At 38.2% G+C, this 24,027-nt stretch overlaps 1 protein-coding gene across 3 annotated transcripts in view; it reads left to right on the top strand.

The window, feature by feature from the left end:
- PTPRG (protein tyrosine phosphatase receptor type G) overlaps positions 1–24,027 on the top strand; it is a 704,217-nt gene that overhangs the window by 162,606 nt on the left and 517,584 nt on the right. For all 3 annotated transcript variants that reach the window (XM_026679640.2, XM_026679650.2, XM_087954524.1), the window contains exon 2: positions 5,836–5,940. In XM_026679640.2, coding sequence (XP_026535425.2) covers positions 5,836–5,940 — 105 coding nt within the window. The remainder of the gene's footprint in view (positions 1–5,835; positions 5,941–24,027) is intronic.

Consider the following 24,027-nt stretch of genomic DNA (forward strand, 5'->3'; position numbering starts at 1 on the left):
AACTCAATTTTTTTTCCCCAGATACATTTTAACAGTATAATACCAGGGTTATTCTCACCAATAAGCCACGTTAGGTAGTTGACACTTAACACTTCATAAAAATCATAGATAATATTCCCAGGTATGCATATAATGCTATTGCATATATCTTTTACACAACTATAAATTATTTTGAAAAGTTCTTGTCCACAATGCCTTTCTTGTCCCAAAGGTACTTTTTCAAGAGGCAACTGGACTTTTTTGGTTTTTCTTTGAAGACGTTTCATTTCAAAGCATGAAGTAGTTGAAGAAGCTTCTTGGATGAGAAGCGAAACATCTTCAGAGAAAGACAAGAAGGTCCAGTTGCCTCTGGAAAGAAGCACCTTTTGGACAACCATGACCTGGATGGCTGAGGATCTCTATAGACATTTAGCTATGCAATACCTTTCTTGGCTGTTTTGTTATGGTAGGAATTGCAACCATAGACCTGTTCCAACCTTTTGGAAAGTTTTGTCACTCAATTCATTTACACTCAAATGTCCCATTTAACAGATTGAGCTTCTGATGGCTTTTGTGTCAGTCATGCTCAGGCTAGCACGTTTATTTGTTTTTCATTGTAAAAACACATTCAGCTTTTGTATGCATTTAATGTAGGCAATGTGTCAAGCTTCCCATTTGGGAAATCACAACTCTCCAAACACTTAATTCCTTATTTGCAAATTAGTTTACTTGACAGAAGCTCCTGGACATCACTTAGTCCCTTCCAAAAATGGATGACTACAATGCATTTTACATGGGGCTGTCCTTGAAGAGCATCCTAGAGCTGCAACCCGTCCAGGGTGGGTGATGATGGTACAGTCACATTACAACTTTGTTTTGTGAGCTGTGCTGGTTTCCAAAATGTGATTTAAGACGCCTGCTGTCACTTGTTGGATAGCAATGGTTTATTTGTAGGATAGCTTCTCTTCAATTGTTTTAGTCCATCCCATAAATTCAAATGAAAGGCTATGGGCCCTGTGGATAAAAGATTGTCACTGGGTAGGTCCCAGGTAGGCTGTTCTTTTTATTTGCAGTACCAACCTCTGGAGCACCTCTCGTCCTTGCCAGCTTTTCAGAAAACCTTAAAAGACTTGGTTGTGTTCCTTTGCGTGGGGGTGAGATTGCTTTGAGGTTTTGAGATAGCATGGTTTTTATTGTTGCTCTGGATATTGCCTACAGGGGACACTTAGATGTATCTGCGTGGATTTGGGACTAAACATGTTGTTGCTTATTTTACGACTTTAATGTGTCGTTAGACACCCAGAGATGCTGTGGGAGATGAGGGGGAGGAATCATACAAAAAGGAAAGGAAAGGAAAGGAAAGGAAGGGCCTCTTTATTGAAATGCACACATTTATCTCTTGCTATTTGCATGAACCAAAGCTCTTATTTATCTATTTCTTAGAAATGTGAGAGCATTCAGACAAATATCTAGTATATGTGTGAGAAGATGGTGACTCACAGCTTTGGATTTGTTTTACCCTGTCCAGCTGAACAAACAACTATACAGATTTCTGCTCCAGCATTTAAATCATATTGCTTCCCCACTCCTGAATTGATGATCCGGTGGGAGACTGCTATTGCTGAGATGTTTGTATAAAAGAGGAGTCTTTGTGCATTTGTGTGTAACAACCTTATCTGAGCTCAAGAAAAGGAGTAATTGGGTAAGACAGTTTAAAAACCATTGCTTTTAAACTTTAGTTGACTTGATGGTTCTTGCTAACTTGGAAGTCAGTGGTTTCTGCTTCACCAGCTTCATTCCTGGCACCTTCTCTTTCTCTGCTTCCTCCTTTTCCTCCCCTTCTGATCTGGAGGTGCCAAGAGTGCTTCTCCCCTTCTTTCCTTTTAATAGGGTCCAGTTGCAGGATGTTCTCTGCCCCCTTCCCTTTTTTTTTATTGTCTGGACCTGCAGAAATCTCCACCCTTTTAATTCTCTTTATCCTTCTTTTTCCCCAACATGAAACAGAGAGGAATTTTAGTTTCTTCTCTTCGTTTATCAGGAACTTCTGCCATTCTGGATCTCTCACTTCTACCTTTAGTTAGGAAATTTGTCTCGAATGAAGTTTCTCTCCCCTTGTTCTCTTCAAACAAATATCCCTTCCTCTCAGAATGTGAATTCCTGGCAGGAACTGAACATTGATTGATCAGTTTGTAGATGGAAGTCAAAGGAGATGTAGCCTGTGCAATTGTTTGCTAAGAATCAAGACTGTCTGAATAGCTCTTCTAATGAAGCCACTATTCCTACATGACCCTCCTCTACTGATAATCTAAAATGTATTCTAACTCAGATTCTTCCATCCCCACTTCAGATGGGGGCTAATGGCGCACAATTGTGCTTTCCAAGACCAAAAGGGGAACATGGAAAACTATTTTTAAAAGACAGCTGGAAACCGCGGGTCCATAGGCCAGAGGGCTGATTTGTACAATTACGAGAATTGTCCCATGCTCTTGAAATCTCTATCTCCCTAGATAGAAATGCATAAGGGAGTAATCTGAAGAAGGACAGATATGATATACAACAGTAAATGGGAGTTCTTCCCAAGATGAAGTTCAATGGAATCCTTATAGTAGGAGGCCGTGGTGTTGATATAAAGGCAAAGCTAAGCAGAAATTAGGCCACTGGAACAGCAGAGGGTCCGTAGGTATTTGGAAGCAGAGATGTGTGGTAGTAAATTATATCCTGAGACAAAGGCACCTGAGTGGAAGCATGACCTGAGTTAATATAAACAAACCAAGTCTTGGCTAAAAAATAAAAAATCAGGCCAGTTCTCATGGTAATGTCACCGTTCCCACTAACCAACTCCAAACCAATTAACTCCAAGACATACAGTTCCTCAAAGTTCCATTTTATTAGAGTTGTCATATTGGCACATCTGGGAAAACCCAAATCTGAGAGTTCTGGGTTTTCCCTTCCCAAAAGAAATTCAAAGATCCACCCCCTGCACTCACAGGTCCATCACATGGCCCAATCAAAACGTTGTCTCAACTGGAGACATACCTCCAGACGCTCCTCTCCAGGTGCAGGGTAACATGTCCTTGACTTTCTGAGAAAGAACGTTGTTGAGTCTAATCTACCTCTCTATGAAAAACCCCCCTCCCAAATTCCCAGGCACTAAAAATGTGGAAGCCTTGAAGCTTCCAAGTAAGATATGGCTTCCAAGGCTGACAGATGAGAATTTACATAGAAACAAAGGGTACTTGTTTGCTTGCTTGCTTATTATATAACCAACTTCTTAACCATCCATCTCTTTCATAGAGGAGCTCTGGGTGGTATACAGTTTAATCAGTATAATAAAGCATTAGAAACCAAATAATTTGAGGTTTTGGCTCCAAAATGGCATTGTTCCATCTGACGTTTTCTTTCTTTTAAGAATCTTCTTTCCAAGCAGTGGTGTCTTGCTTTTTTTTTTTTTTTTGCCAGATCTTACAAGGTGCAGCCACTTTCTCTCTTATTATTATTTTGAATTCTTTGATGATCAGATGAATCTTCTTGTTGCCCTTTCCAGGCAGAAGCCCTTTCTGGAGACAAAAGTTTATTAAGAACTGTATAAATTAGGTTCTTAGAGCACAGGTGTACAAGAAGCAATAAGGACTGTTTTGTGCTGAAGGAACAACAGGAAGCAAAGAAAAAGCAAAAGAAAACTAGTAGTATTCTTATTAAGAGAACACTGTATACCAGCTGAAGATTTACAAGATAACGAGCAAACTTTGGAGTTCTAAAACCAAGTGTGTGTATTTGCATGTGTGTGTGGAGAGAAAGAAAGGAGAGAGAGAGAGAGAGGAGAGAGAGAGCAGGGGGAGAGACGGGGGAGAGAGAGGGAGGGAGGGAGAGAGAGAGAGAGCACAAACTACATCGTCAGGAGTTAACATGTCTGTGAGAATAATCTCCAGATGATACCATAGTTCATTTTTCCAGTTTCTGGAAACATGATATATACTATGGTGGGCTACAATTTGCTTCCAGGTCTAATTAAAGGTGGTGGTTGTCATTTTTAAAACCCTACATGGCCTGGGGCCAGGTCATTTGAAGGACCGTTTTTTCCAGTCATATTTACTTGGCTCACCAGTCATATCTACTCGGCAGGGAATGTTATGGTCCCCTCTTAAGGAAATCCATCTAGTGAGACCAAGAAGAAGGATCTTGTCCATGGTGGTTCCCTTCCTGTTGTGACATCATCCCTGCAGAGATAAGATTGACCCCCAACTTTGACACTCTTTTGAAAGGACCTGAAGTTCTGACCACAGTTTTGGGGACCCAGAACGATATGAAGCCCATCAAATGGCTGGCCTGATTGTTGTTACCAAGGTGTGGTGGAGGCAGGGGTGGGACTCTACCGGTTCGGACCAGTTCGGGCAAACCGGTAGTTCCGGTGATCATTTGGCCCCGCCCACCCGCCCCTTCCCTATGCTTTATTTCCTTGTTGTTGAGCGCAGCTGATTCACGCGGCAGAGCGGTTTGCCGTGAATCAGCTGTTTTACTCACCGGAGCTGCAGCAGAAGGGTAAGTATTATAGCTAAAAATGGCATTTCCCAAATGCTGCGCATGCGTGCAAAGCGCACGCTCACCGAACTGGTTGTTACACTGGTTGAATCGTACCACGGGGTAGAGATTTATTGGCTTCTGTATGGAGGTTTTATTTTTGTAAGCTGCAGGGAGTTATTGTAAATAAGTTGGGCAGCCTTATAAATTTTCTCATAAATAAACCAATACCCATGTTCTCTTCTGATTTCCAAAGGAACTGCCCATAACACCTTGAAAATTTGTGGCTGAGAGGACGGTTTGGTTCTGTAGTTATCACATCCTCAAATCTGTTCAATAGGCTGAGCATAATTGATGGCTTTGCTCCGTATCACCCTGCAACCGCTTTGACTGAATGTTGGTTCCTCTGTCCAGGTGGCAGTGGCCAGGTGAATTCTCCTTACCTTTATTGGTGCAGTAGTTGCTGATTTATTTACCTGCATCAGCCTGATTTGTGGAAGGTATGATCTCACCAGTAAACAAGGAAGCAGAGGACAAAAGTTGGGGGAAGCCCTTTTATATCCTTTTCTTCTCTAATATTTCTATTCAGCACTTCCAAGGTTAACACAAACAACAAAGGTGACTGTGGGCACCCTTGTCTTTTTCCTTTTCTTATATCAATAGAGTCCATCAAATCTCCCTCGATCATTACCTTTGCCGTTTGCTTATGATATATAGCTTCTATTGCTTGGATAAAATTTTTACCAAAACCCATCTGTTCCAGCTGTAATAACATAAATCGCCAATTCACATTATCAAATGCCTTCTGTGCCTCTAAAAATATCAAAGCCATTTGTTTTTCAGGATGTGCCTCGTAGTATTCCAAAGTGTCCAAGATTACTCTCATATAGTCTTTTAATTTGTCTCTTTGGCAGAAATCCATTTTGATCAGGATGGATAGAGTTATTTAGGTATTTTTTGAGTCTTTCTGCCAGTATTGAAGCAAAAAATTTATAATATGTCTATGGAGATTCTCAGTCATCCAGATCATGGTTGTCCCAAAAGTGCTTTTTCAAGAGGCAAATGGACTTCCTTGTTCTTTTCTTTTCTTTTCTTTTCTTTTCTTTTCTTTTCTTTTCTTTTCTTTTCTTTTCTTTTCTTTGAAGATGTTTTGCTTCCCATTCAAAAAGCTTCTTTAGCTCTGACTGGATGGCTGAGAATGGGAACACGGTATACCATGGTGGAATGGAATGGAAACATGGTATACCATATTTAATAATAGCTAAACAATTTAATTTTCAATCAGGGATTGTCCCTTGTCTAATTGCCTCTGCTTTTTCCTCTTCTTCTCCCTCCCAGCTTTGACTGAAGGTTATGATGGCCCCCTGCATGAAAGTCGACATGGCAGTTTGGTGCAGATCCGGAGGCGGAAGGCATCTGGGGATCTTTACTGGGCATATTCAGGTGAGTTGGGCTGGACCAGAAAAGTATGGCAGGTGACAAGAACCGGGGGAGCTTTGCAGGTAGCTCATTAACTGTGAAATATTTGCTTGATGAAGAAAAACACTTGCCATCTTGTGGGCCAATGTTGCTATTAGTTAATGCGAAACATTATCTTAGGCAGCTGGTTTTGAATATCTGAAAGGTCAGCCAGTGATTAACTTAGTCTATTATTGTTGTTGTTGTTATTGCATTGGCGCTGTTTGGGAAACAGAGACTTGTAAGATTTTTGGTCTCAGGCACAAACACAACTTGGTTAGCCTTAGATACCATGGACTTTGACTGGGGGAATGTGCACGCAGATAATATTTGATTATCTGGGGTACAGTGGCAAGATTTTATTTATTTGTTTATTTGTTTTTATTTTATTTGTTTGTCAAACATGGACAAGATAACAAGTATAGGTATGAACATAAACATGAACAAAGGAAGTAAATACAGATAAATGGGGACAGTAAGACAGGGACGGTAGGCACGCTGGTGCGCTTATGCACGCCCCCTTTAAGGACCTCTTAAGAATGGGGTGATGTCCATGGTAAACAGTTTGAGGTTAAAGCTGCGAGGGTTTGAGTCTGTAACAACAGAGTCAGGTAAAGCATTCCAGGCATTGACCACTCTGTTGCTGAAATCATATTTTCTGCAATCGAGTTAGAAGCAGTTTACCTTGAGTTTGTATCGATTGTTTGCCTGTGTATTATTGTGGTTAAAGCTGAAGGAGTCGTTGACAGGCAAGATGTTATAGCAGACAATTTTGTGAACTATGTTGAGATCGGACTGCAGGCGGCACAGTTCCAGATTGTCCAGGGAAGATGACAAACACAATTGCATGGTCAAAGTTTTCTTCCCTTTATTATACGTGGTGCGTATGCAGCACACGTACGAAGGGAGCAGAACTTCAATCCTGCAATTGCAGCCACCATCTCTGGATGCCGGTACACAAGCAACAAAACGTCCTGGACTGTGTAGTTTTCCTGTTGATTTGGTGGCTGCCTTTTCTGGGACCACAGAGAAGAGTGACAGTTGCCTTGGAATTTGAACAAATGAAATTCAGCTGCCTAGAACATTGTATTTCAGTAGTATTGCTGAAAGTCTTACCGGGAACGGCTCATTTTTGGTATTGCTTCTCAGGTTATTTTCCTACTTCTGCTGATTTATATAATAGTTTAAAAATGTGAGCAAAGTATTTTGACATTTGCCGTTCATTTTTTTTGTCAGCGTGGTGTATCTTGATTGTGCTTTTGAAAGTCCTTGCCCTTTACTCTCCATGGTTTACACTTAAGACGATTATACTCTGTGAAAAGAGAATATTCTTTGTCTCTAATGGATTTCAAGTTCAGAGTGCCTTAGCCTGAGCTTTATTATCAGCCAGTCTCTTTTTCCCCCATCATGCTTATTATATTGCTGTCATTCTTATCCCCAACCATGGCCCTTTCAGGCCATTATTCTTATGACGGGCTTGTGGTTGTGATTATTTGTAATGAAAAACAGACTGAACGATTTAGAAACAAATGAATGAAACCAATAGGCCTTTGTTTCCATTTTTTTTTTAGTCCCATATAACTTCTGTATTCTTTATCCTTCCAGATTCCAGGCATTAAATGTATTATTATGTATTAACTATTTTGTTTTGGTACTGCCAGAAACTATATTGGGAATAAATGTCTAGTCTCACTCCTCCAGATCATAGTTGTTTCCAAAGTGCTCTGTTTTTTTTTTAAAAGGCAATTGGACTGTTTTTTGAGAAAGTAGAAGACGTCTCACTTCTGATCTAAGAAACTTCATCAGTACAAAGTGCTCACCACAAATTAACAAGCTGAGCTCTGTGATCTTAATTAGTTGACTAGAACCCTCCTGCCATGGAGATTGACCAGACCTTAAACAGTTTCATACTGAAGGCTTTTATAGTCATAAATACCACATTATTCCAAAAATGAATTTTTTAATTATCATTTGTTAGTCATTGTAGAAACATAGACAATTGATGGCAGAAATGGTCTCATGGTCCATCAAGTTTGTTCTTTGAATTTATTTGCTTTTTTGTTTTTTTTATTTCTTCACTTGTTATTTTTAATTATCATTTTTATATTCTATTAATTTGTTTAGGTTTAATTTTTGTCAGATGACAGACATACCTTAATTCCAAGCAAGTTTAAACTCATTTATTGTACTGTTATCTGAGATAGTTGCTGAACAAGCGCCACCTAGTCACCAGGAGTGGAATTGCAGTCAAAGCATCTTGGCTTTTCACTTTAAGGACGAGATCATTAAAAGCGTTCCACCTTTTCAATGGGCTAATTTTGGAAGCTTCCTAAATTCATTCATAATAACTTCCCAATAAATCCAGAAAGGAAAGAGTAGTTCTCAGGTTTAGTTTATTGCTTTGGATGTAAGGAACACTGTTATGAATTTACTGAAGAATCTTTGATGTTGATGTGCTAAGGAAGGAAGGGAGACACACACACATTTGTGCCCATCTTATTAACCACAAAGAGGTTACATCTGAACTGAGCGGGTGCACAATTAAGCAGAAACTACATCTTTTATTCATTGGTGAGACTGTTGTTGTATACTTGGCAAATCTGAATCTTTGTCCTTAATAAATCAGTAAGGTATATTTGTCATCTAGTGGTGACTTTTTTTAAAAAAAATATTTCATTCCACCTTCAATAAGAAAAATGGATTACTAGGACAGTATTTTATATTCTCATCTCTCTTAAAAATACAATAGCTCTTTGCTAATTATAGTTTGTTTAATCTTATATTAACCTGCTTTAAAATTATATCTGACTATACCAGCCTTAAATGTAGTGTAAATTTGATCATCCTATAAGCAAGAGAATCAGCTGCCTGAGACATTTCAAAATAAAAGATTTCAGCCATCTTAAAAAAGAAGTTATTAGGTATTCCAAAAAGCTTTGCAGTAGTATGGTTTTGCTTCACCAAAATATCTTGCACTTGGTTTCCATCAATCAAATTCTGTATCCACTCGTTATTCCTCTTATAATGTGTTCATATGAAAAATGCCTCTGCAAGAGCTTCGACTTCAGCACTTTAAAAATTAATGCAAGCATGAACAATTGAGCATGGAAACAAATTGCTAACTAATGTAAGTTGATTCAGGACTGATGTTGCTTTATTCCTACAAGCATTCTGGCAGGGAGTGTCTAATTGTTGGTTTCTAATTGCCAGTGGTGACAGTTGTACAGAGAATTCTCATTTAACGACTTCCTCATACACTAGCCCTTCACAGATACCATAGTAATGGAAAAATAATTTTGCAGCCAATCCTTGCATTTATGGTCTTCCCAGGTCTATGAAGCAAAGGAAAGTTGAGCTATGTTTTAAGCACCAAGCGGTCACTTCGCTTTACAACCAAATTGTCAGTGTCAATTGTGGTCACTAAATGAGAACTACCTGTATGGATGTTCTCTAAGGTATTTCTAAAAATGTTCTAAAGAATTCTTCATGTGGATAGTTCAAAACTGGAAGGTTCCAATACTGAACCTTAATCTTCTCTACCCAGATGTTTACATATTGATTGCCACTCATTTCATCCATATTAATTTGTTTTGTATGTTATTTTATTCAATAGGACAATGTTAAGCACGAAAAAGGTATTAAATTCTACGTATTTTCAAACAGAGGCACGCATTCAAATGTTAGTGCAGGTGTAAGCTTGTAGGAGACTCCCATTTTGTTGCGGGATTAAGTTAGATCGGGGGTGTCAAAGTAACAGCTCACGGGCTGGATGCCTCATGCGCAGGCCACGCCCATCCCAGCTCCGCTAATGGGGAAAACATCACAAAACATCACGTGATGGCAATGTGACGTGGCGAGTTTGACACCAGTGAGTTAGATGCATACTTATATGGAGACAATGCAAGAGCAGACTTTTGGATGATGGCAGGGTAGAAATAAGTCCAGAGGGAAGAGATAAGAAGTTTTAGAAAGAAAGATGAAAAATAGTTGTCCTAAAAACTTCTGACCATACTCGGGATGTAGTCTGGTGCAGATAATCTATGAACGTATGAGAGCTCATGGAACAAAATGGCTCCCTATTGTTTGTGTGAGATCAGTTTATGACAGATTTTCTAAAAGGCATGCAGAAACAAGTCTAATATCTCTGGGACCTCTAGCAACCTTGGTTAATGTCAAGAAATGTAAGCAGCATCAGATACGTCTGATTAACCCTGGTGGATCATCAGAAAATGCCAGGAGGGTAGGCTAGAGTGGGAAAGTGAGGAAAAAAATATCCGTAAGGAAGACATGGACAAGCTACTTTTGTTTAATTGCTAAGAAAACAACTTGGATGTGAAATTGGTTTGGCTTGAGGGAATCTTCTCTTTTCTTTAGAAATAAGGAATCACAATATATCCATAAGGCTTGGAAAGAGAGAGTAGAGAGAAAGAAAAGACCGTCCTTCTATTAAATTCTAATTAAGAAATATCCATTATGTAAAACATTATCTCAAGAAGGTTACAGAACATTTCTACTGTAAAGACAATACAGAAAATTCTCTACTTTTATTCCCCTTAAACAATGCTATTTTGGAATATCATTTTGATTTTATGCTTTTCTTTACCTGAAGCTATAATTTTAGTTGCCATTTTAATGCTGTGTCTTCTAAAAACAGCATTTTTTAAAAAAAAATCATCAAAAAAGCACAACAAAAAATGTTCTTTCTGCGCCAACTCGGAAAGCTCAAACTGCCCAAGGAGCTGCTGATACAGTTCTACAGAGGAATGATTGAGTCTGTCATCTGCACCTCTATAACTGTCTGGTTTGGTTCTGCAACCCAACAGGACAGACACAGACTAGAGGATAATTAGGAGTGCAGAAAAAACAATTACTACCAAACTGCCTTCAATTGAGGACCTGTATACTGCACGTCAAAAAGAGGGCTGTGAAAATATTTACAGACCCCTCACATCCCGGACATAAACTGTTTCAACTCCTTCCCTCAAAACGACGCTATATAGAGCACTGCACACCAGAACAACTAGACACAAGAACAGTTTTTTCTGAAAGCCATCACTCTGCTAAACAAATAATTCCCTCAACACTGTCCAACTATTTACAAAGTGTACACTACTATTACTGTTAATCTTCTCATCACTCCTTATCACCCATCCCCTCCCACTTGTGATTGTAGGACTGTAACTTTGTCGCTTGTATCCTTACGATTTATATTGACTGTTTCCTAGTATGATTTGATTGTTGATTGTACCCAATGACTATCATTAAGTGTTGTATGTTATGATTCTTGATTCTTAACAAATGTACCTTTTCTTTATGTATACTGAGAGTATTTACACCAAGACAAATTCCTTGTGTGTCCAATCACACTTGGCCAGTAAAGTATTCTATTCTATTCTATTCTATTCTATTCTATTCTATTCTATTCTATTCTATTCTAAAAGAGAAAATCATAGTTTAAGGTCCATTGACACTGTTGCTATATGGGAGTTAAGACACCTTCTCATTGTCTAAGCAATATATAAATCTCTAGTTCTTCATTCCACTCATTTCTTAATACCTGCATATCAGCTGATTTATTCATAATATCTGTAGAAACAAAAGTAGATATTTTTTAGATTTAAAGGATTTAACAAGTACAGGTAGTCCTCAACTTACAACAGTTTGTTTAGTAGCCAGTCAAAGTTACAATGGCACTGAAAAAAAGTGACTTATGGTGGTTTTTCAGCTACGACCTTTCCAGCATTCCCATGATCATGTGATCAAAATTCAGGTGGTTGGCAACTAATTCACATGACCATTGCTGTATCCCAAGATCATATGGTCACCTTTTGCAAACTTCTGACAAGCAAAGTCATTGGGGAAGCCAGATTCACTTAACAACCAGGTTACTAACTTATCAACTGCAGTGATTCACTTAACAACTGAGGCAAGAAAGGTCGTAAAATGGGGCAATATTTATTTAACAAATGTCTCACTTAACAACATCAGTTTGGGGATCAATTGTGATCGTAAGTCGAGGACTACCTGTATTTCTGGTGTCTTAGAAACTGAAAATGCTGCTGGCCTATCTTGTACAATACATACCATGCTTCAGCATTAGCCATATATTGAAAGCAAGCAGAGATCACAGTGACCATTGTTTAACTGTGATAACCGAATGCTCGGGGATCAAACGGCAAGTGAGTTCAAGGGGTAATGAATCCATTTTACATTCTGTGTTTTCAATTATATCCTGTGTGATATAAATGAAGTACAGTGTTGGCAGTAGCTGGATTTTTTTGCTTCAGGAACCAAAATGTCTTCAGCGAACTATGCAAGCAAGAAAGCAAAAATCAAAGTAGAATAAACGTGACTCCATTGGGGATGGATGCGGAGAAATAATGATAGTCCTTGAGTTATGGCTGTAATTGAGCCTGCCCATCTTGGTAGTCATAGACAGTCATAAAGCTACGACTGATCCAATTTTAGGACCTTTTTTTCAGCAGCCATTAAGTGAGTGCCATGGTTGTTAAATGAACCAATGGTTTGCTATGGGTCCATTTAGCTTAAAATCAGAAGTAAATGTCACTGCAAACGGTTGTAAATTTGGTCCAGTTGCCAAATGCCATCACATGACCATAGAGAGGAGTGACTCAGAAATTCAAACCCGGGTCATAAGTGCCACCCCATGTAAATCTGTTGTAACTTTGACCAGTTGCTAAGCAACTGGTTGTAAGTCAAGGACTATCTGTACAAATTTGGTTCTTTTTTTCACATGCTACACTGTTTAGTCTCATCTTCATTTTACTTTCAGTTTAGGTGTGCCATACCTCAGCTTTGCCCAGTATTGAGAAAAATATTCTTATAATTTTGATTGTTGTCTTTTAATTCTAAAGGAACCTTTAGAAATGTAGTCAAGATCCACCCTACCTTTCAACCTTATGGCTTTGTCTCACCAGCCATCCTGCATATCCTGCCACTATCCTGCTCATTTTATCTTCTTTATTTATTCATGCTAACTGAATTCATATCTGAAGCAATTTATGTCTGTGTTGTGAATCTGATTGTCTAAACAAATCTTGTTTTCATGTTCTATATTAAGTAACATATGGCAATTGAGAGTGAAACAAATTAAGAAAAATCTAGTCTACAGGTGCTTAAATTCTGCAGAAACAAATAAGATGTTAAATATACTTCACTCTTCCTTGGAACTGTGCCCATTGTCAACATAAATCTATATTACTCCTTAAATATATCTTGCTTTTCAAAAATTATACACCGAAGCAAAAGCCACAATTTAAGTAAATAAACAGTTGATTCATTATCAGAATGAACATGGAATCTTAAATAATGAATGTCATATTTATTCAGCTTTTATTACTGAAAAAGTGTCTGGAAGATTCATGTCAGCTTTTCTAAAGGAAAAATAGCTATACAAAAGATTTAATCATTCATTTCAAAATTGTTTTAAATGATTTGCAATCCTGGATGTTTTATTGCTGTTTGGCGCTGTATATTATTAACTCTGTATTTGGGTAGGATTGTTCTGTTTCAGCATTTAAACTGTTTTAAATTTTACTTCATAACTGATTCCTCCTCCTGTTTCAAACAAAAATATTCTCTGCTACTTTTTTAGAAATCTGCAATTGAGCTGAATAGTTTTTCGTAGCTATGCTATTCTTTTGTCTGTTGACTAGTCCAGATTTTGCAGGGCCTGGGGGAAAAACTGTTTTCTTTGTTTCACAAAGCATTGATAACAAACTTTTTTTTTTGACAAATATGCCTCCACTTGCTTATTGTTGTCTAATTGGAACCCTATTCATTATTTACTATTTTTTGATGCTTTAAAAACAGCAATAATATTCGAAACATGAGAGAGATGTTTATCAATTCTTGCAAAGGAAATAAGACACAATTTATTTTATCTAGGTGTCGGGAAAGAGCAGCAGTTTGAAATGGCCTTTATAAAAATGATGGTGTTCATTTTGTAGTAATGATAGCATTCAGATAGCATAATGATCATTCTAATGGAAACATTTCAACAGTTGTCACTATAGTTGCATATAGTTCATATGTCACTCTACAGAACTGTCTTTTCCCATGGGAGATGTGAATAAGGTAAATAAATCACAAGCAATGTTTTAGTTCAAACATTGGGTATCCATTGGCCATTCCTAGAAAACATGTTTACAATTTAATTAAGCAGATACTTTTAAAAGGATGCTATCAATAACAATTTCTATGTTGAACAGAAAGTCCCTTATTCTAGCAGCGCTGGTAACATATTCTCAACATTTCAACATAATCTGACATTGGTTTTTTTTTTCTTGTCTATAGCTTTTAAATGTCATAAATATATTTATAATAATATAAATATAAATGTTATATTTATATTACTATAAATATTATTATATTAAAAAAGAGAAGGCTGGGGATTCTGTCAAGCCAAGACTGACTCCTCATGACTTCAGGAATAATACAATGATTGAAGATTTTCTCAGCATAAAAGAGATATGCTTGTCTGGAATGCCTTTTCATTTTGTGATCTAGCCTGCACCTTCCTGTCGAACTATTTACTGGCCTCAATAGATACTGAGCAGATCATGTCAACCTGATAGTGCTAGCTTCTATTATCTCAAAAAAGGTTGTGAAGAGTATGGTTGGAGGAAGCTATTTCCTTTCATTAGAGATGTGATGGGTACAGTGTTAAGCTGGACAAACTAAAGGTGGGGAAGCTGAAAGGATGGAAGGATTTTCCGGTTATCATTATATATACTGGTAGCCAAGAAAGGAAATATTAACCAAATCAATGGTTTTTATTTGATATATCTTTCAAAAAAAACAAAAAACCCCAACAACATGTGGAATAGACTTCAGAATGGAATATTCTCTGGAAGGTTGCATTTAGAGTTCAAAAGCTCTCTTTGGGATGAGTTATGTCTGGTTTTATTCCCTAATCCAGGAACCAAAGAGATAACTCAAGAAAGATGAGTGAAAACACAGTATGTGTAGGAGAAGAAGAGGCTGAGTGGAAAGTGGGGTTAAATGTGTCATTGTTTTAGAATCAATGCGCTGTCACAAAAGACCTCAGTTACCCGTGGAATTCCTTTGACCCTTACCTAACACCAGTTTAGCTTTCACTGTTAGTTGACTAGATTATTGTATTAGAGGTAGCAATAATAAGTTCTTTTGTGCTTTGAAGTCAGCAAATGCTCCTGGTTATTTGCACTTGAAGCTATAGCATTTTGCGTTTGGACAAAACTGGAATGAAATAATACTATCTTGATTGTATTTTGTGTTTGGACAAAACTGGAATGAAATAATACTATCTTGATTGATAGTGGCTTAGAATACTGTTAACAATCACTGTAATAAATTTGACACCAATTTGCATGTACTTGTACGTATGAAGAAGTTATAAGGGCAACAAAACTGATAAAATTGCAGTTAAATTGTTGTTAGAATTAATATCTGTAATGGAATGCCTGGGTGAAGTTGAGGAAAGGGTAGAAAAGATACTGCTTGGGAAGCAGATAAGAGGTGCAGGAGCCCTCAGTTGCTTAATGGCAGAGAAAGAAACGAAGGAAGGACCAGCTCTAATGGATCGAGCAGTTAAAAGTGGAGGGAAGGAAGTTTGTACGTTCAGGCTTGCAAGATTCTGTTAATGTAGCTTTCCAATAAAGTTGATTTAGCACCTCTATTCAGGTTTCCTATCTGGTTTACCTTGGAAGGCTGATATTAGTCTTGCGGGTACTTTCTTACCATTATGTGATTGTGGGCTCCTTCTTTTCTTGTTTGATTATTTCCTTTGCAGCATCTCTTCTTTCCTTTCCTCAAGGTCGCCCTTGCATTCTGTTACAAAATCTGAATGTTTTATGAAACGATCTAGGATTCCCCTCACCCCCAATGAAAAAGTTCCTTTGTAAGAGTCTACCAACAAGCATTTTTTTGATTTTTTATCCTAGGACTCCATATATTGATTGATAGATTGATTATATCAGGGGTGTCAAACTCAAGGCCCCTGGGCCAGATTCGGCCTGTGGAGTGCTTAGACCTGGCCTGTGGGGTTGCTCTGGAAACAGTGAAGGACCGGCCCACGGTGCCTTTTCCAGTGAAAACACAGCTTTCAGGAAGCCATTGCAGCCAAAAACAGAGCTTAGGAACCCATTTTTGCTGGCAGAGCGCTCGGGCCACCTCAGGCTCCCCTGAAATGAGTGGTGGCGAGCTGGCCACGCCCCATCTGGCCAGGTTCCCACCCCACCTCCCGAGGTCAAACAACCCTGATGCAGCCCTCAAAGAAATTGAGTTTGACCATCCCTGGATTATATGCTTAATTGGTTGAGTGATGTTAAGTTTGGCTTGACTTTTGGTTGCTATGAACAAATGCTAACCATCTTTATCCAACCCTGAGTGTAATCTGTAGATCTTCCAAGGACATTCCAGTCATCTCCTTGATTCTCTCCATCCATCCACCTTATCCAATGTTTTTCCTTTCTACTTCCCTTCTACTTCTACTTCAACCCTTGCCAAGAATAGTTGCAACTTTTGTAGTCTGTCTTTCAGTCCTGTCACAATCCTGAAATATGTGAGTTTCTGTCTTTTGGTTATCACTTCAAGGAAGCCGTCAGTCAGTATTTGGACCAGGGTCAATTATTCCCTTCCTCTTGGAGGGCATGAATTATTGGTAACCCTTCCCAAGCCATTCATTCTCAGGTGTTTATCTCCATCTTATCCCACTATGATTATACTTTAATCCTATTTAGTGAAATTGCAGAGATAACTGGCCTTTTGTCGGCAATGCTTTTCAAACCTGCTCTCCCCAAAGGTTAAGTTGTTCACATTCAGATACCAATTGTAATCATACCTATTAGGTGACAGTGTAACCTGGAATTGGAGTATTATCTGTATTTGCATTAATCTTCCCCCTTTTACATCTTCAATTGCAGGGCAAATAACAAGTGAGCGATGCTTTAGTTTCAGTTGTAAATGTCACGTTCCTTCCTATCTTGAAGATTTGTTCTGGGCAAAGCATTACAAAGGAATAAAATCCTCAGTCTTCAGGGTCAGCTACTTAGTGTGAAAATATATAGGTGGGATTCAGTGATGAATACCACCACCTACAACAAAAGCAATTGCATAACATTTACACAGGGATAAGCAGAAATTAGCAGAAATCTATTTAGGGTTGGGATGGGGAGACATTTTTTTCTAAAGGGCAGAAAACTGCAGAGAAACACAACCAGGTTTCCAGTATAGAGAATTTTTTTTCCTTCAAAACTAAATCCTTTTTTATTATTATTAATGTACTAATGTACTCTCTGATAATAATTTCATTTTTTCCTTTGAGAATATTGCACTGCAAAATGAATGGCATTGAGAAAGATATTCCTGATTCTTGCCTTCAAATATCCTTGCAGAAACTAATGAAATACTCTTGTGCCTCAATGGTGGACATGCAAAGCTAAAGAGCTCAAAGAGAATGTGAATTAGATTAATGCCCATTTTAATAGGGAATTGAACATATTGTCTTGTCTGGTATTCATCTGCATTAAAAAGCTGGTCGTAGTATCTTTTCCCACCAGCATTTTCATATTAAATGTCTACTTTCCTAGAAAGACATTGAATAAGTGTTGATGTTGTGAATTTAATGTTATAAGCTACCTTGGGTACATGTGTGCGAGCTGGCAAATTGGTTTAATAAATAAAATAAGTGAAATTGACTGTAGCCTCCTTCTTCATAACATGGAACAACATGGGATGGATTTTTCATTACCAGATGGATTCTCAGTTGACTGAAAAATGGTACCTAATCTGTAGTCCTTAATGAATCTATGTCTAGATTAGGGGACTCCAAAGTTGGCAGCATTAAGACTTACTGACTTCCACTGCCAGAATTCCCCAGCCAACAGGGCCGGCTGAGGAATTCTGGGAGCTGAAGTCCACAAGTCTTAAAGTTGGAAAGCCCTGGTCTAGATGGAGAGAGGTATGCGGTGAGGTACCTCAGAGTTCCGCTCTGGCCCCAATCCTCCTCAACATTTTGGAAACCCCTTAGGGGACAGAAGGGATGCTTAGCAAATTTGTAGATGGTACAAAGTATGTGTGTGAGAGAGATATAGGATAGGATAGGATAGAATCGAATAGAATCGAATAGAATAGAATAGAATAGAATAGAATAGAATAGAATAGAATAGAATAGAATAGAATAGAATAGAATACTTTATTGGCTAAGTGTGATTGGACACACAAGGAATTTGTCTTGGTGTAAATAGTCTCAGTATACATAAAGAAAAGGTACATTCGTTAAGAATCAAGAATCATAACGTACAACACTTAATGATAGTCATCGGGTACAATCAACAATCAAATCATACAAGTGGGAGGGGATAGGTGATAAGGAGTGGTGAGAAGATTAACAGTAATAGTAGTGTACACTTTGTAAATAGTTGAACAGTGTTGAGGGAATTATTTGTTTAGCAGAGTGATGGGAAAAAACTGTTCTTGTGTCTAGTTGTTCTGGTGTGCAGCGCTCTATAGCGTCGTTTTGATGGAAGGAGTTGAAACAGTTTATGTCCAGGATGTGAGAGGTCTGTAAATATTTTCATAGCCCTCTTTTTGACTCGTGCAGTATACAGGTCCTCAATTGAAGGCAGGTAGGTAGTAATTGTTTTTTCTGCACTCCTAATTATCCTCTGAAGTCTGTGTCTGTCCTGCTGGGTTGCAGAACCAAACCAGACAGTTATAGAGGTGCAGATGACAGATTCAATAATTCCTCTGTAGAACTGTATTAGCAGCTCCTTGGGCAGTTTGAGCTTTCTGAGTTGGTGCAGAAAGAACATTCTTTGTTGTGCTTTTTTGATGATATTTTTGATGTTAGGTGTCCATTTTAAGTCATGTGATATAGTAGAACCTAGAAATTTGAAGGTCTCTACTGTTGATACTGGGTTGTCTAGTATTGTAAGAGGTGGTAGCATAGGAGGGTTTCTTCTAAAGTCTACCACCATTTCTATGGTTTTGAGTGTGTTCAGTTCCGTTACACCACGAGGCAAGTTGTATAACTTCCTGTCTGTATGCAGATTCATTGTTGTCTCGAATGAGACCAATCACTGTTGTGTCATCAGCAAACTTCAGTATTTTAACAGATGGATCATTTGAGATGCAGTCATTGGTATATAGGAAGAAGAGAAGTGGAGATAGCACACAGCCTTGAGGGGCCCCTGTGCTGATTGTACAGGTATCGGATGTGATTCTGCCTAGCTTCACCTGCTGCTTCCTGTCTGTTAGGAAGCTTATGATCCACTTAAAAGTGTGTTCAGGTACTTCTAGTTGGTTTAATTTACTTAGAAGAGTGTCTGGAATGATGGTATTGAATGCTGAACTGAAGTCTACAAAGAGGACCCTTGCGTAGGTATTTGGAGATTCAAGGTGTTGTAGGATGTAATGCAGAGCCATGTTAACAGCATCATCTATCGATGATGCTCGGTATGTAAACTGCATGGGATCTAACTGCGGATCCGTGATGGTTTTCAGGCTGGACAGCACAAGCCTTTCAAAGATTTTCATAACTACAGATGTTAGAGCAACTGGTCTGTAGTCATTCAGTTCCTTGATGGAGGGCTTCTTTGGCACTGGGATGATGGTAGAACATATGAAACAGGAAGGAACATAGCACATCTCTAGTGATCTATTGAAGATTCGGGTGAAGATGGGGGCCAATTGGTCAGCACAGACTTTTAAGCAAGAAGGAGTTATCTTGTCTGGCCCTGGTGCTTTTCCTGGCTTCGGTCTGTGTAATAGATCTTGCACTTCTTTTTCTGTGATCACCAGAGGTTATGAACCCAATGGATTGGGGCCAGTTGTAGGACGCTTAGCTGTTGTTGGTGTATTTGAGATGTGGGTTGTGGAGATAGGTGGCTGTAGTTTACAGGTGATATCTAACTCAGCAGAAGGTGGGTGGCTTTGCAACTATAGATTAAACAAGATTGTGGGAATTGATACTTATGTTTTATGCTGCATTTGTCAGACTGCACCTGGAATACAGGTAGTCCTTGACTTATAACACTTGCGGGGACAGTGCATTGTGCATCAAGGTCACATAGTGTAATAAGATTGGGACTGGGTTAGGGACTTCTGTCCTCACTGTGAGTTATGTTGGGGAGGGGTACACGAAGGGAGGCTCAGCCAATCTCATTATACACATGTTGTACTCTGACAATAAAGGTAATAATAAATTCATTTGACTGTTCAAAGTTACAGCGGCACTGAAAAAAGTGACATGACCGTTCTTCACAGTTACGGCTTTTGTAGCATCCCTATGATCATGTGATTAGATGCTCAGCACCTGGTTCATACTTAGGACCGTTGCCATGTCCCAAGGTCATGTGATTATCTTTTGCAATCTTCTGACAAGCGAAGTCAATGGGGAAGCCAGATTCGCCTTATAAACCGTGTTAACTAGCTTAACAATTGCAGTGATTCACTTAACAACTGAGGGAAGAAAGGTCTTATAATGGGGCAAAAGTCACTTAACAAACCTCTCACTTAACAACAGAAATTTGGGGCTCGATTGTGATTGTAAGTTGAGGACTACCTGTAGTGTATCCAGTTTTGATCACCCCAATACAGGAAGGATGTAGAACAATTGGAAAGAGGGCAGGGAAGGGCAACAGAGGTGATGAAATACTTAAATCTCATGAAGAATGAAGAACTGGATATTGTTAGATTAAGGTGAAAGGGAAATAGTGATAGCAGTTTTCCTATTCTTGAAGGGTTCTCACAGGAAAAAAATGTGTGGATTTCTTCTCAGTAATGCCTAGGGTGCAATAAGAACCAATATCCAAACTCTAAATAAGGAGTAATTTCTTGACCATAAAAGTTATGAAGCAGTAGATCAACTTGCCTCCAGAGTCATGAATGTTCCATTACTAGAGCTTTTTATGCAGGCAATTACTTGTCTGAAATTGTCTGAGGATATTTGTAGTGGGAAAAGAGTTAGACTAGAAGATCTCCAAAATCCCATTCAGCATTGGGATTCTATTATTCATCTTCCTGTTCCTTGATGGCAAATCAATTATTATAGCATATAATATATTAACAAAGAGAATGGTAGCCCTGGCAGTGTAGTTGGACAAGTACCACTGACAAGGAAGCTTGAATTCTCCAGCACCAGCCTTATACAGTATTTTAATACTATTTATGTTTTGGGCTTTTTTTTTTAACTCTTACTTGGTTGGGATGGCCTACAGAAATGATTAGCAAAATATGAGCTATAGAACAGAACTCACTGTTTGGGCAGAACTGAAGGAATACCTCCCCAAGGAGGCATGGCCAAAGATGAAAACAGGTGCAGATATAACTTAAATAGATGGATTTGGTGTAGCTGTAGAAAACAGATTACTAAACAGTCTATAAAGATTTACTTTGTGATTCCGACTTGGAGGAAACAAGAAAGTAAATGACCAAGACTGGATATACCAATAGCAGAATGGAAAATTCATTGACTTTTTTCTTAATTGGACATTAGATTAACTTTGTTTTGTTTTCCTATTCAGCCATTAATAAATTACATAATCGCAATAGTCATTCAGTACTTTGGGATTTCATAATGGTAATCGTTCTTATTTGTGATGGTAATTCTTTTATTCTGTTGGTCTATCTAATTCATCTGCTTAATTCATCAGTGCCACATATATAACTTTTATTAACTAAAGTGTCTAAATGTCTTACATCTTTAATGGCTTACTTATGATAAAACGGCCTTTTGCATTTTAAGTAACTGAAGGGGTAAAGATCTCCTTATTTCTTTAAGACTGTCGTATAAAGTACATGAGTAATGTTTCTGATGAACAAGAGCTCATTGCCACAAAAATTTACACAGGTCATCAGTTCTGTTATCCCAGCATTGTGGGCATTGCTCAGTGTTAAATAGTGAGATAACATATGAAATGAAATATTTCATATAAGGGATAGTTTGGTCCAGGGGTTAAAGCACTATCTAAAAGCCATGAGACTGTGAGTTCTTGTCCTGCCTTAGACATGAAAGCCGACTAGGTGATTTTAGGCCAATCACCAGAAGAGTGTGAGTTCTAGTCCCGCTTTAGGCATAAAAAGCTGATTGGGTGATTTTGGGCCAATTACCAGAAGATGTGATTTCTACTCCTGCCTTAGGCATGAAAGCCGACTGGGTGATTTTAGGCCAATCATCAGAAGATTGTGAGTTCTAGTCCCACTTTAGGCATGATTTTGGGCCAATCACCAGAAGATTGTGTGTTCTGGTCCTGCCTTAGACATGAAAGCCAACTGGGTGATTTTAGGCCAATCACCAGAAGAGTGTGTTCTAGTCCTACCTTAGGCATGAAAGCCAGCTGGGTGATTTTGGGCCAATCACCAGAAGAATGAGTTCTAGTCCTGCTTTTGGGCGTGAAAGTGCTGGGTGACTTTGGGCCCATCACTCTCTCTTTTAGTCCAATCTACCTCACAGAGTTGTTGTGGAGATAGTAGGAAGAAGATGTATTAGGTATTTTAGCTACCTTGAATTGTTTATAAAAATAATATAGGTAGGATACAAAATAACCTAAATAAATAAATAATCAGAATATCCTGAGATTGATACATTTCAGGTGGAAATGAAATATTTCAACTGTTCCTATGATAACAAACAACGGGAATGCCACATTCTTTAGCTTGGCACCCATGAGTCATACGAATAGGAAATTAAACCTCTGTCATTACTTCTATCGGCTACTCTGATTGCACAGACAGTGTTGAAGGGATGTTTTTGAAGCTCTCAAAATGCTTCAGAAACAATCCCCTTGCTGTATGCCTAGCTCTTGTAGACCATTACATGTATCTTCTTTTGTTTGTTCTTGCCCCTTTTCTTGGGTAGCAAGATTGTGCTTCCAGAACAAAAGGCATCTTATCATTTACCACTCACCTACATGAGCTTTAGCAACTTCTCAGAGAAGGTTTAAAAAAACAACAACGTGTAATTTACCAAGAAGGCTGGCAATCTTTTCTGTTTGGCTATGCTTCTTAGTCATCACTCTGGTAAGAATAGCAAATAGGACATAATTTAGGCAGACTGGATAAAGGGTAGCGGGGAAGAGAGAGAGAGAGAGACAGAGACAGTAACACACCCGGTCACAAAGCACTAAACAATAGTTGAATTGTCACCTGCAGAAAATAGGGAACAACACTGCTTAATATGGAAAGTTTTGTCCTCGAAACAAAACTGTGAAGGTTGCAACTCTCAAAAGTATTTGTGAATGAAATGTTTCATGTGAATGAAAAATGTAAATACTGCTGTTGCACAAAATCTCCAAACCTATTAAGTTGGTCCATGAGAAGGTTGTTCAATCTCAAAGAATCAACTTTGGAAGCAAATTTCATCTATTATAAAATAGAAGTTATTGATATTCTTTTTAAAAAATATCCAAAAATTAAAGATACATTCAACAGGATCTTCTGTACTTATTGGTCTAAAATTTAGTAGGTGCAATCTAATAAAAAGTTTGTTTCTGTTCCTGCAAATATCATCCTCTTATATGTCAAAAAGTTGTAGTTGTTAGTTGATTTGCCAGTTACAGGTTTTTTTCTTGGTCTGTTGGTGAAAAGCCCAAACTGGATTTTGTCTGAAAGTATCCTACTATTCTGGCCTATATTACAAGTTTGGGGATTTTTTTTAAAGTTAGCAAATAAAATGCTAACTTAAAAAACAAACAAACTTGTAATATAGGCCAGACTATCTGGACAGCAGTTTAAAATGTAAGTTTTAATGATTAAGAGTAATTCATATCTGTCTTTATGTCTGGAATGGTAAAAACAGAGGAATAAATATGGGATTAAATATTGTAGAACAAGGGTATCTACAGCGGTGAGATGGCTTAAAGTATTTTACATCCCTGGTAAGTCTGAATTGCATATCAAGAAACAAATCTTAAAAATAATATTTCACAATGTTATGCCCAAAAGGATGCTTGTTTCCCATATGCCCCACTATGTTGATCAGCAGAGTATATGGTTTTGCACATGCTTAAGAAAGGAACATACAAATTAATATTACAGTATATTCTGGCTGAGATGTTGAATAGATATATT

The sequence above is a fragment of the Notechis scutatus genome, chromosome 2 (assembly GCF_049901735.1).
Source record: "Notechis scutatus isolate UNSWTSFEM ecotype Mainland chromosome 2, rNotScu1.2, whole genome shotgun sequence".
Taxonomy (NCBI): domain Eukaryota; kingdom Metazoa; phylum Chordata; class Lepidosauria; order Squamata; family Elapidae; genus Notechis; species Notechis scutatus.